Source organism: Papio anubis, chromosome 1 (assembly GCF_008728515.1).
Source record: "Papio anubis isolate 15944 chromosome 1, Panubis1.0, whole genome shotgun sequence".
Lineage (NCBI taxonomy): Eukaryota > Metazoa > Chordata > Mammalia > Primates > Cercopithecidae > Papio > Papio anubis.
In genome coordinates, this window is record NC_044976.1 from 141,133,847 (window position 1) to 141,148,567 (window position 14,721).

Here is a 14,721-nt window from a genome sequence, read left to right on the forward strand (position 1 = left end):
GTAGTCAAACAGTTGAGACATTTTATGCCAAAGAACATGCATGGTTTTTGTACCTTCATATTTAAATGTCAACATGGCTAGATAAAATTTCTAGGCTCAATGTGCTTTTCTTTAAATACTTTAAAAATATTTTCCCCTTTACTTTACTGTATCCATGTTGCTGTTGAGAAACCTAAGGTCAATCTGAATCTTGTTCCTTGTTTTTTTATTTTTTTATTTTTTTATTTTTTGAAACGGAGTCTCGCTCTGTTGCCCAGGCTGGAGTGCAGTGGCATGATCTCAGCTCACTGCAAGCTCCACCTCCCAGGTTCATGCTATTCTCCTGCCTCAGCCTCCTGAGTAGCTGGGACTACAGAATCTTGTTTGTTTTAAGGTTTTCTTCGCTCTGACTCTGGAATCTTTAAAATATTCTTCACCTTGTTTTCGGTATCTATAAATTCCACTTCAAGAGTCCAGGAATAGATTTTCTTTCTGGCTTCTATTTGCGATTCTGGGTCCTTTCAAAATGAAATCTTCCCTCTTTATTTTTTGTTATTATTTCTTTAACTATTTCTCTTCCTTCATTTTGCTCCCTTTCCTTTCAAAACACCTATTATCTGAATGTTACCAATTCTATTTCTACCTTTCATATATCTTAGTTTTCTTTTATATGTTCTATCTCTATTCTTCCCTGCTGCCTTATGGGAGAACATTTCAAACCCTCTTCTAGTTCCCATTACATAATTTCTATGGTTTGCTGTTTTTAAGTGAATAACGTGAGGCAACTTTATAAATTAATTATTACCTGAGTCTGCCTTCATTAAACGGCTTATTTGTAAATAAAAATGAAATGTGCCAATATGATATTAAAGAAACATTATAAAAAGGAAAATGAAGCGGGAAAGTTTAATGTACCATTTTGTGTTAAGTGTTATACATGCAAAAACGAATTCTTTTTTGTTGTTTTTAACTTGCATTTATGAGAAGTGTGGTCCCTTTTACATGTTCTTTAAAGTATAATTCCCTTTAAAATTTTCAATCATTAAAAAAATGAAAGATAAAAATTTTACACATAACCCTGAAACAAGTTATTACAATAAATTGCAATATACCAGAATATTTACTCACACTTGGAATAGTTGAAGATTTTTTCCTCTCTGGCCCTACAAGAGGGCTTGCAGTCATCTCACTTTTTGATCCAACTGTTGTGCTGCCAAGTTTTCGAGCCACATCTTTGTCCCACTCTTCTTTCTGTTCACTTTCCACACTGTTAGCCTGAGCTCTTTTGGTATATGATACAGCAGGAGGAATGGATGGACCAGCTATAATTAAAAAAAAAAATAGCATAATGAGCTGAAAAACAACTGATTTATTTTCTGCTCACAAACAAAAACTCTGTATTAAAATTATCCACATTTGCATGCTTTAAACTCTGAACGAAGATTAAATTGTGATTTCAAAAATCAGGTCAGTCCCTGTAAAAGGGATTATATTTATAATTCAGTAATATAAGTCTGTGAGAACTAGATGACACAAGTACATAGAGATGTGAATGTACAATGCTTTAAAAACACAAGTTTAGGTAGAACCCGTGTGTTGTTTCACTTATTTAACTTTTTCCCCTACCATGATCACTGAAACGCCGCTGCTTCTGATTTGCTGAGATACTTCTCTGGACCTTCAGGTGAGCAGGGGACTGAAGAGTGCTGTTGTTTAAGTCACTACTGGGCCGGGACCTCTGACACAAGTTTCCACTGGATAATGATTCACCACCTTCAAACTATAAGAAGAAAAACCACAAGGATTTTAAAGCAAAAAAAAAAAAAAAGTTTGCACAAATACTGCACTTTTGATTTTCTAAATGATTTAAAGCTATATAAGAAGTAATCCAAACTGAAAAAACAGTGTAGTATTGGGCCTAGAACTTTAAGTTGGCAAGCAGGAAAAGGAGTGAACTGGATAGAATATGCTTTAGTGACTACTCATAATCTTCTATTATCTTGTACAAATCCTTAGTTTAGTCAAAATACCAAAGAACAGCTACCAATTATTGAATGGTTATTATAGACTAGGCACTGTGCTAAGCTCTTTCTATATGTTACTTTATTTAATCATCACAACAAACCTATGATGTATTAACCTACACTTTACAGATGGAAAAACTGAGGTTAAAAAAGTTAAGGGGCATTATTGAGATTCAAACTTAAAATAAAATCTAAAATTTTAAATATACACACATGTATATACACATATGTATGCATATAAACATACATATAGATTTGTTTGTTTTGTTTTCTCCACATTTGCAAAAAAAAAAAAATACAGTTTACTGTTTCTGATCTACTTAGAACTCAGCATGGTAAACTGCGGGTTGACACACTATCCCTCTCCTTGTAACATACAAGTTGTTTGCTGCCAGCAAACTTTTGATGGCCTCACTGGCATCCCAATAGGAAATCTAAATTCATATACAGATAATACTAGTGATAAATCGCAGAGTAATACTGATGATGATAAACAGCTAATGCAGAGCACATAATAATCCGCTAGAAACTGTTCCGAGTTTTTAAGCCCATAATAATCCACTATAAACTGTTTCGAGTTTATAAGTGCTCATTCATTTAACACTTTCAATGATCCTAAAAGATAAGCACTATTATTGCCCTCATTTTATAGATAAGAAAACTGAGGCACAGAAAATTAATTGCCTTAGTTGCACAGTTAGTGGTTGTGCTGGGACAGGGCAGGGGTCGGGGGGACTTAGATCCAGTGAAGCTGGCTCCAAAGTTCAGGCTCTTACTACTTACCAGTAGCCTCATCCATTTATATTTGATACAATTCACACTTCATTTAAATTCATGCATGGTACGGTTATATACTTATAAAATTAGTGCTTCTTTTATATTTAAATTAACAGGAAAAGTAAAGACCTCAGGAGTGTACTTTAAAATCTAAGTAGAAACAGTTGAAAGCCTTTAGAAATAACCATTTGTACTATTTCCCACTTAAAATTCTCTTGACTTGGCTTCTTTGATACCACATCTCTAGCTGTTAATGTCTCCACTAAAGATTCTCTTCCATTATAATAGTACCCACCTGGTAGGTTCACTGGGAGGATTAGATTAATTAATATTTGTAAAGTCCTTAGAACAGTCCCTGGCACATTACTATGTGCAATGTGTTCCCCTTTAATGAAGACTCCAAATCTGTTAATTATTCAAATCTCTCCCCCTAATTCAGATCTATATATCCAAATGCCTAATAGACAGCTCCATCCAACAGAATCTCAAATTTAACCATCCCAAATTGAACTTCTTGTCTTCCCCCTGAAATCTGTACTTTTCCTATCTTGGCAAATGTGCTTGCACAGTCATCCATATTGGAAATCTCATGGGCTCTTATCTCTTATTTCTAACTGGTCCCCAAGTACTACTGTTAATTCTACTTCTTACATGTCACACAGACCTGCCTTGGTGGGTCTGACCTTAGCCTACTGTAGGTACATGTCCACCTATATGCTCCCAGAGTATGCTGTGCATCCCCCAAATGAGAACACATACTGTACCATACTATTAACTGCTCGCCTCACCTCTAGACCAAGGGCTCCTTGAGAGCAGAGACTTTCTCGTCTTTCTATTCACAGTACCCAGCATCATTTCTGGTACAATAAAGGTTCAATATATGCCAGCTGGAATGCACTGCTCCATTAACAGTTACTATGGAATTATAAATAATTTCAGCTTTTTGTCTCTAAAATACCTCCCACAGATGTCTAATTTCCAATAAATTGTTAATGTCCTGCAATCTGTTCTTGACTCTCCATGTATAGCCTTTATATTTGTTTTGCTAAAGAATCATTTGCTTTTATGCTTCATGATACGGTTTGGACGCTCTGTCCCCTCCAAATCTCATGTTGAAGTGTGACCTCCAATGTTGGAGTGGGCCTAGAGGGAGGTATTTGAGTCAAGAAGGTAGACACTTCATGAATGGCCTGGTGCTGTCCTCATGGTAACAAGCTCTCCCTCTTTGTGTTCACGCTAGATCTGGTTATTTAAAAGAGTGTGGCACCTCCCCCACCTCTCACCTGCTCCCTCTTGCCATGTGACATGCTGGCTCCCCCTCACCTTCCATCATGTCTGTAAGCTTCCTGAGGCTCTTATCAGAAGCAGATGCCAACACTATGCTTTGTGTACAGCCTGCAGTACTGTGAGTCAAATAAGCTTCTTTTCTTTATAAATTACCCAGTCTCAGGTACTTCTTTATAGCAATGCAAAACTGACTAACATAGTTCACCATTTGTATACAGTTATTTTCTGAGTATATCTCCTTATTATAGTTCTCCTGGCCTTGAGAATTCCCAACTGAAAGCATCAGTCACTTGACACTTTATAAGGCAAAATGTCATCACATAACCTTTCCTGGAGTTACCTCTTTTAACAATCCTTTAAGACATACATTTTATTTTAAATGCTATCACTTCCTCAAGTTTCAGTCACTGTCTTTTCTGCACACCTGGAATAACCATATTACCTTTGGTGGGACTGTTACATTTGGATGTACAAGCTGTGGGGGAGGCCATTCTCAAAGGCCAGGCTGTGAATGGTGGCTCCTGGAGCTAAGAAAGACAGTAGGCCTATTCTTTCATAAAATCTGTCTTGGTACCCAGAAATAAAACCAGTTTGTAATTTAACATCGTGATTTTTGAGTTCCAACAAATAAGAATGTTAGAGTAGGATCTTTATATTATTTTTGATTCCACAAAGAATATATTTACTAATATATAAGCTCAAAAAATAATTCACAGTAATTTGAAAAGGTGAAAAACTTACTTCAGGTGGTTTTCTACCTAGAAGAATATAAGTGGCCATAACTTCATCATACTTCTGATTTATTAAGGCATCATTTATTTCATCTCGTGCAAAGCCCATGGTGACCATAATGTCTAGAAATTTAAAAAAGAGAAATTTTCTGAAAATGGTTTTATTTTCATAAACAAATCAACAAACACGGGCAAGTCTGCCAACTTCGAATATGAAAACTTAGTCATGAAAATTTAGTGTAGTTTAAAAAATTCTGGACTATTAACCTATGGATACCATATTTTCACAGATATTGTACAATGATACTTTTACATGCAGAAATTATCTACATCATGGGTAATATATTAACGGGCCCACTTAATTTCTCATTGCCTCATACATTCCTAACTTTCTTTGTCCAGTCTAAGACCATGTCAGTCTTTGTTACACGCAAAATTATCTTTCTCTCAACTCATCCTCAGCTACTCATGCAGTGGTTTCTTTCGTCTCTTAACAATTTCTGCTTTCTGATTTGCAGTAGGGTGACTCTTCTTTGGGAGATCTGAATTTCCATGGTTTTTCTGATCAGGTTCCTAATACCCTAAAATGCTCTCCCCTGCCACTCTGCCCTCAAGTCACATAGGAACACAGTTGAGATGACTCAGTTGAGACTAAATGATGGCTTTGGGAAGGGATTGCGAAATGAAAAGAACAAGTTAGAAGGACAGCTCTGGCTGGGTATGGGCAGTAGCAGGACGAGTGATGAGGGAGAATAAACATTGCTAAGACAGTAGAAAAAGAAAGGGAGAGCCAAAGTGTTCAACTCTTAATTCAGTGCCTCTCTATCTTTGGTTAAAATACATGCTATGTTTGCTGATACTTATCAGTCTGATCAGTGCTGATAGTCATATCAGCCATTCCTCCTGCTGGGCATAACTGAAAGTAAAGAATTCAATTTATTTACATTAAGTTTTATATCATCATTGTCAAACATTGAATTAGACCATAATATATATGAGAACAAATTAGGGAACTTGAAATGTATAATTTTTAGTGTATTATCATTAAAATGATAATGCAAGTATTTTTCAAATAAAAATTGCTTCCTATTTATACTTTTAAACACTATTTTGGTAAACTAAAGAACTCTGACTTGCTGCCTAGGGACAGTACTTCTTACCATGTTTAAATACTTACCTATTCTTTTTGTGTCATTGAAATCTGGATCAGGCTCAGTATATGGCTTTAGTTCTTCTTCTTCATGACCAACATTCATCCATCGATCTTTCATTATTTGCTAGGAAATAAACTCTACATTATGTGTGGTCAATCAGAACATTCAGCCACTTACTATAACTCTATTTTAACAAATGTAAAATTACTGGTTCACTCAACAAGTTCCATGTGACATTTCTAGTTTGATTAGTGGGTCAAAAAGAGGTGTAAGACTTTGGGACACACACAACAACTATGACTGTCTTCCTACACACTCACCAAATGTATTGATTCAAAACACCATGCCTCTCTTATTCCTTCAAAGGGAATATTTTCAAATTTGGTTATTTTAACATAAGAACTTACTTTTTATAAAGCAGATTTTAACTTCTGCTTTAAATTTTTACATTTAAGATTAATATGGAGATTATAATTTTTTCCTGGTTTATGCCAAACATATGCCTTATTTTAAAATCATCACTTATTAAAATATTAGCAAAGAAGAGGTCATGGGGAATGAAAATCAGGGTTAGCAGTAAAGCTATCAATAAAGATAGCTAAGACAATGTGGAAAGGGAAGGCAGTCAAAATTTAAGTTTAGAGTTAGGAATTAGGTAAGAATCAAGCTGGGGTTGATGTGAATTACCAGAGTCAGATTTAAGCTAAGGCTGTGACAATAACAGACAGTCCTGGGCTGTTAAAAGGCAACCTTGTAGGGGGCAAGCTAGAGAATGGGAAAAATATTGGCAAAACATATACTGGATAAGGAGTAAATATTCAGAATATGTAAAGAATGCCTGCAACTCAATAACATAAAAACAAATAACCTCAATAAAAAATGGGCGAAGTAATTAATAGATATTTCTCCAAAAAAGATACGTAAGTGGTCAAAAAGCATGCTTGCTGTGTGAAAAGATACTCAACATCATTAGTCATCAGGGAACTCAAAACCATAGTGAGCTATCACCTTATACTCATTAGGATGGCCACTATACTCATTAGGATGGCCACTGTCAAAAAACAGGAAACAACAAGTGTTGGTGAGCATGTGGAGAAATTGAAACCCCTGTGAACTGCTGGCAGAAATGTAAAATGGTGCAGCTGCTACGGAAAGCAGTACAGAGGTTCCTCAAAAAATTAAAAATAGAACTACCATATGATCCAGTAATCCCACTTCTGGGTATTTATCCAAAAAAAATGAAAGCAGAATATCAAAGAGATATTCAGAAACTTATATGCACTGCAGCATTAGTCACAAAAGCCAAGATGTGGAAGTAACCTAAATGTACATTGACAAATGAATTGATAAAGAAAATGTGGTACATAAATACAAAGAAATATTATTCAGCCTTAAAAAAAATCTTGTTACATGTTACAACATGGATGAACCTTGAGGACATTATGTTAAGTGAAATAAGCCAATCACAGAAAGACAAATACTGCATGATTCTACTTACACGGATTATCTAAAGTAGTTAAGCTCACAGAAACATAAAGTATAACAGAATGGTGATTGCTGGGGCTGATGAGGGGGAAATGGGGATTTGTTTAACGAGTACAGAGTTTTAGTCACACAATATGAAAAAGTTCTGGAAATCTGTTGTACAACAATGTACACATAGTTAACGACGCTGTAATACACACTTATAAGTTGTTAAGAGGGTAAATATATGTTTGGTGTTTTTTACCACCACCACCACCAAAAAAAAAAGCAATCTAGTAGAGAATTTACTATACTCATGGTCAGGCAATGGGGAACTGGAAGAAACTTATTTGAATAATTCTGTATTAATTTAGAAAGATTGTTCACTTTTTATTACTACAGAATTTTAGGTTTTCATTCTAGGTGCTGATATATTAATTGCTTTTTCCAAGTCCTGTAAAGTACTTTCTCCATCTTTAAACTTTACTTGCCAATATTCCACTAATTAGAAAAATAACTTCCCATATATATACCTTTTGAAGGCTAATTTCTTGACTGCCCAGGTACCTTCTCCTCATTTATTAATATCTACCTAAAGCTAATCACTAGAAAATAAGAAATCCAGGGTAGATCTCTAACAACCGAAATCTCTAACAGTATTGCTGTGCTGAATTGGAGGATTTTCCAGAGGTCATCATCATATGATTTTTTTTTTTTTTTAAAGACAGGGTCTCACTATGTTGCCCAGCCTGGAACTCCTGGGCTCAAGTGATCTGCTTGCCTCCGCTTCCCAAAGTGCTGGGATTATAGGCATGAGCCACCATGCCCAGCCACATGATACATTTTTAAATTAAACTTTCTAGAGAATTCATATATTTAAAAAATACTATTACGCAGACGTAACTCTTAAAAAATTATCACTAACTTGATTTCTTTTCACCATTTTGGGCAATGGTAATTTAAGTGCCTTATTCAACTACTTTAAATAAAACTAGAGACCTACTACAAATAATTCTACCATGTGTCTTTAGTGATATTCATCAATAAGGGAAAAGTGTTGGGGTGGGTGAACATCAGGAGGAAAAAAAAATGGGCAAAGCAGAGATGCAAAAGTTGCCACACAATTTCTCAAAATACTAAGGCCTTTCCTGTTCCTTCCCTCTCCCCTCTCAAACATTATGTCTGACAGAAGCCTCAGCAAGAGTCAGGCACCAGCATCTGTAGAAATAAAATTTTGTTGTTGGCAGAATTTCCTAGGTTGGAAGGTGAATACATAGAAAACCCTCAGAGAACATATTGAACTACTTAAGGACAGTTATACAGTACACACAGTTCCTCCCACATTGATCAAGCTCCAATCCAGCCATCTACTCCTTGACACCTTTATTGATTCAATTCTACAGCTGCACAAGCAGAGGAAGTAAGGAAGGCATACGGAAGTAGCAGCTCAGCTGATGCTTAAAAGTCTTTAAGCATATATAAAGTAAATCCATAACAAATCCTACCCCTCCACACACGTATCAGTACAAACAAAGGAATCTGACTGTCCTTTTATTAACACATTACTTTTTAATGGGAGTTCTTTGGACATTTGTTGTTATGATAATGAATGAGAAAGACAAAAAAGAAAAATAACAAACATGAGCTAGACACAAAATACTTCTAGTTCCTCAAATCAATTTCTTATTGATATTCTCAAATTTAAGATTACAAGTTTGAAAATAATAACAAGTGGAATAAGATTAATAAATAGTAGAATACTAAGTAAGTAAAAAGTTAGATTCAGGTAGAATAAATACAGGTTAATCATGCAAAAAGGAAGTGGAAGGAAGACAAAGAACCAGGAGAGAAAATGCAGGTGTAAAGAGGCCCTCAGGCAAAACCAGCATGTAATGGTTATCTCTCAATGGTATGATTTTGAAAAGTCTCTCTGGCCAGTATGTAGGGAGTGAGTTAGAGGGGTTCAAGATTAGAGGCACATAAATCATGTAAGAGGCTTCAGCTAAATCTAGGAGAGAGATGATGACACTCCAATTTAAAGGTACGCAGTGGCAATAGGGAAACCAAAGACATTTTCAATATTTTGCCGGTAAAAATGAACAAAACTTAATGATTTATGCAGTTTTATGGAACTTCATAATCACAATTCATGATTATGAAGGATGGATATCCATATATCTACATGACTGGATATGGGGGAGAGATGAAAAGAAGAAGAAATTGAAGACAATGCCCAAATTTCTTATTCAGACAACTGAATTGAGAGGTTGGTATCATTCACTGAGATATCAAACGCACAGAGGGAATAATGGATGGAGAAAGATGGAGCTCGGTTTTAGACAGCTTAAGCTGAGTTTGAGGCACTGTGGGATATCTCAATAAACATGTACTGTAATTACTCTGATACTTTACTCTGAGGCTCAAGAGAAATCTGGGCTAGGGATTGAGACTCAGGAATCCTTAGCCTACAGAGGATGCTGTATAAAAGCTGTGGGGTGGGTGGGATTCTCCAGGAAGAATGAATAGTGTTAAGAATAAATAGAAGAGGTCTCAGAGTACAGCCTCAAGGAACACTAGTACTTAAAGGTTAGAAAGAAAAGAAATCCAAAAAGAAAAACCCACAGAGCATGACATGGAAGGCAACAAAAGAGTTCTTCGAAGAGGAGAAACTGCTGTCCTGTCAAATATGGCCACATGGTCAAATAAGGTGACACCTAAATAAGTAACCCGTGTGTTTAGCAATAGAGATGGGGGACTTTGCTGGGGGAAGTTTCAGTGGAGTGGTGGCATTAGGAACCAGAAGGTAAATGGATTGGTGAGGAATGGGTGATGGTTTAAATGTAGATACTCTTCAAAAGGGCTCACTACAAAGGAGGAGCAAGATGGCAGCACTGAAAGGGGATTACCGGGTTGAAGGATGCCTTTTTTAGTGGAGGAGATTCAAGATTCAAGTATGTATAAAAGCTGAGGAAAAGGAGTCAGTAGAGACAAGGTTCAGTTGGTTACAGAAGAGAGAGCCTTTTTGAAGGGGTGAGATACTGAAAAGGAAGGTAGATAACCAAATCCAGCAAACAGATGAGTAAAGTTTTCAACAAGAGAAAAGACATCTTTCCACTATGACAGGCAGTGGGGAGACATGGGGTCTAAACAGTTAATTTAATTTTTTTGTATAGAAATGTACCATTTTATTACAAAGAGTCTCAAAAATGAAAACAGTATCTCAAAAAGGAAACTAGACCACCAACCTCCACCTGCAGAATTAGGGGAAGACAAAGGGCACGCAGTGTCAGTTTGTCGGCTCACTTGAAGCCACTGGGAAGGTATGAGAACAGAGCCAATCTAAAAATGGCTGATGTTACATCAGGAGCCTGAAAAGAACAGGAGACCCTTGAAGATCTGGCCATCCCTTCTAGAATGTTCAGTAAGGGCACCTTTCCAAAGCTACTAAGCAGGCATTTGGCATTTCAGGATTTTGTCTTACGGTTGCATAAAAGTATCCCTTTCACCCAGACCTGGTACTCTTTATGGCTCAAAGTTAAGAACTGGGGAAGGATGGAAGGATGAGTGGCAAGGCAGCTCCTAGAAGAGTTCACCCAGCATAGCTGCCCTGGGCTCAGGGCCTTGGTTTCTGTCTAGTCTCTGGGATTTATATTTAATAAATTTTCCTATAAATACACAGAGAAATAGAAGTATAAAATCTGAGGTGTTGGTGGAGAAAGGCGGGGGACTTGGCAAGAAGCCAGAGCTGGAGAGGTCTTTTCAGGCCAACCTGACCTCCTCCTTGACCCCTTTGGCTTCTGGCTTCTCCTCCTTGTTTTCTCCTCTTCTGTGACTTTGTTCTTCTCATCTAGGTCTTTCTCTTTTTCATCCTGTTTTGACTCTCTTGGCTTTTTTGAAGTTGGAAGAGTTCTTGTGGCCACCCTCTTCCACCTCATCAGAGTCGGAGAACTCTCCCTCACAGGCAATTAGTCTGTCAGAGGAACAGATCGAGATGTATTTGTCAGGGTCTTCTTCACTCTCATCGCCACTCTCCTCAGGGACGGATCCTGTGGAATCACCTGCATTTGGACCCAGGTGTGTGGGGCAGCATTCTGAGGTTCTCAAACAGTCGCTGTTTATCTTCTCCAAGTACTATTCGTGTTCTGGTTAGTCATACTGAAAGGACTGATGTGAAGCTTGAAATCTGATCCAAACTATTCCAAGTAGTCGCTGTATGGAAGCTCATTAGGGATCTCTGTATCCAGGGCCACACCTGTCTAATAGGTCCAGCACTAGGCAACATTACAAATGATGAACCACCTCCTCCCAGCATCAGCATAGGCAGGTTAAAGCTCTTGACAAATCCCACACACTTGGCATGGACCCCCTGCCACTTTTTTTGAGATGGAGTCTCACTCAGTTCCCCATGCTGGAGTGCCCCATGCTGGAGTGCCCTGGCGCAATCTCGGCTCACTGCAACCTCCGCCTCTAGGGTGCAAGTGATTCTCATGACTCAGCCTTCTGAATAGCTGGGATTACAGAAGTGCACCATCATGCCTGACTAATTTTTGTATTTTTAGTAGATGCGGGGATTCACCATGTTGGCCAGGCTGGTCTCAAACTCCTGACCTCAAGTGAGCCTCCTGCCTCGGCCTCCCAAAGTGCTGAGAACAGGCATGAGCCACCATGACAGGCCGGCATGTGCTTTGATGATCAGATGGAAGCAACCTAACCAGTCCCCAGATAAGGAATCTGAGCCACACTGTAAGAGCACTGCACTAGGCTGGAACATCTCCATTACTCTGAACGCAACCAGCTTGAAATGGCCTCATAAGACTTGTCATCAATCCCATCTCAGAACAGGTAGTTACCAGCATAATACTTGCCTTTGCCAGTCCCAATATCCTGTAGATCCCTAGTTCCTGAAAAGTTCTCTCCATACTCAGGAGAAGACACAGTCATGACCCAGTCTGTGGTATAGAAGGCCTCTTCCATCCCATCGCCGTGGTGAATATCAAAGTCAATATATAGCACCCTCTGGTGATACGTTAGCAGTTCCAGGATGGCCAAGACAATGTCATTGATGTAATAGAAGCCAGAGATGCCTCAGGCTTCTTTGCGTGGTGCAGGCCCACAGCCCAGTTCACAGCGATGTCTATCTGCTGCTTATTAAGTTTCACAGCACTTGCCACAGAGCTACCAGTAGACAACTGTAAGAATTCAAACAGGCCATCAAATACTGAACAGTCCTTGCCGATGTTGAATCTGCATCTGCTTGCTGAGCTCGAACATGTAATCTGAATGGATTGAGCGCAAGAATTTAATGTAGTCATCCCCGTGGTACTTGGTCATCTCCTCAGTACTGGGCTTGTGAGGGTGACAGATTTCTATTTTTCAGTGGAGACCATAGTTGGGCAGCAAATTATAAGTCATGCAGATCTGGTGAGGCTTCATTGGATGGCCTTGTCTATAAGAGTAACTTCCAACATCCCCATCCTGGTAGTAACAGACTTTCCTCCTGGTGCCCTGTGTCTGCGTCATCTTGCTTGCCTCCCGTCCCTCTCATCAGTTGGTCTCAACAGTAATGTTTAAGGTATGGGAATGGGAAGTGAAGAGAACTCATGACTTTTGGTTTGTATTTTCTCAGTGGAATAAAAGACAAAGATATTTGCCTAGAATGTTTTCCCCATCTTCCCACCTAAGTTCCTTTTTATTTCAAAATGATCACATAAAGTCTGGGCCCTTTCTGTTACTCTCTTTCATGGCACCCCGATCTTTGCCTACAATTGAATGAAGGTTGTTGTTATGTAATATTTTGGTTTACCTGTTAATCATGTATCTCCACCATTAGACCATAAACCCAATCAAAGAATGATCCACGTCTGGTTTGTTCAATATTGCATATCCAACACCTAAAAGTACCCAGCACTAAATGGTCAGTACATATTTGTAAACTGAATGAGTAAAACCTCATCTTAATCACTTATCTGTCCTTCTCCTGTGTTCCCATGGAACTCTGCTTATATCCTAGTGTTACTATTATTAAACTCTACCTTTGATTACAGTTAGTTGTGTATAGGTTTATCTCCACGTTATTTAAAGTCCTTGAGGACAAAGGCTGTGCCTTATGTGCTGTTTTTTCTCACTACAGATGCCTGTTTTTGAACAAGGTAGTGTTTTAAAATAATGTTGCTACAAGATCCCTGGGTAAGACAGAATCCAGAGATTAGCAACAAGAAGACATCTTACAAAGTTGTTATAATGCCCAGGAAAGAGAACAGAGGACTGAACTAGACATGAGGAAATGGAAGAAAGAAACCAGAAGCATAATCTATTGCATTTGATGAAAAGATTCATTTTGGTTCTGAGGGAATTGATGGAATATAAGAGGGTTCTGACAATTTTAAATCAGGTGCCTGGCAGAATAGGGTTTCTATAAATTAAGCAAGAAATATAGGAGCAATAGCAGATTTGATAGCTGAGAGATAAGCAATTAGAAGGAAAATGAAGATAATTTTCCGATGTTTCTCAGTTAAATTGCATTTATTTGTTGCTCATTTCATATCCACATGTTCCTGTCAGAACAAATATATACATGGATCAAACCCTTAAAAGTGATCTGTTATTTGGGGAAATGAGATTTACTTTATGAAATCTAAATTTTTTAAATTTTTTTTTTTTTTTTTTGAGACAGAGTTTTGCTCTGTCACCCAGGCTGGAGTGCGGTGGCACAATCTCAGCTCACTGCTACCTCCGCCTCCCAGGTTCAAGTAATTCTCCCGCCTCAGCCTCCCAAGTAGCTAGGATTACAGGCATGGGAACCATGCCTGGCTGATTTTGTATCTTTAGTAGAGATGGGGTTTCTCCATGTTGGTCAGGCTGCTCTTGAACTCCTGACCTCAGGTGATCCGCCCACCTGGGCCTCCCAAAGTGCTGGGATTACAGGTGTGAGCCACTGCACCCAGCCTACTTTTTTTTTGTTTTTGAGATGGAATCTCATTCTGTTGCCCAGGCTGGTGTGCCGTGGTGCAATCTCAGCTCACTGCAACCTCCACTTCCCGGGTTCAAGTGATTCTCCTGCCTCAGCCTCCCAAGTAGCTGGGATTACAGGCGCTCACCACCATGGCCAGCTAAATTTTCTATTTTTAGTAGAGATGGGGTTTCATTATGTTGGCCAGGCTGGTCTCAAACTCCTGACCTCAGGTGATCCACCCACCTGGGCCTCCCAAAGTGTTGGGATTACAGGCGTGAGCCACTGCACCCAGCCTATTTTTTTGTTTGTTTGTTTTTGAGATGGAATCTCATTCTGATGCCCAGGCTGGAGTG

The 14,721-nt window shown here is 38.4% G+C and overlaps 1 protein-coding gene and 1 pseudogene across 5 annotated transcripts in view; both read right to left on the reverse strand.

The window, feature by feature from the left end:
* The window catches only part of MARK1 (microtubule affinity regulating kinase 1), a 143,134-nt gene that overhangs the window by 26,784 nt on the left and 101,629 nt on the right, over nt 1–14,721 (reverse strand). For all 5 annotated transcript variants that reach the window (XM_031655593.1, XM_021927071.2, XM_031655594.1 and 2 more), the window contains 4 exons: nt 5,976–6,075; nt 4,809–4,921; nt 1,606–1,759; nt 1,108–1,301 (listed from right to left, as the gene is read on the reverse strand). In XM_031655593.1, coding sequence (XP_031511453.1) covers nt 1,108–1,301; nt 1,606–1,759; nt 4,809–4,921; nt 5,976–6,075 — 561 coding nt within the window. The remainder of the gene's footprint in view (nt 1–1,107; nt 1,302–1,605; nt 1,760–4,808; nt 4,922–5,975; nt 6,076–14,721) is intronic.
* LOC101003551 lies at nt 8,250–14,061 on the reverse strand (annotated as a pseudogene).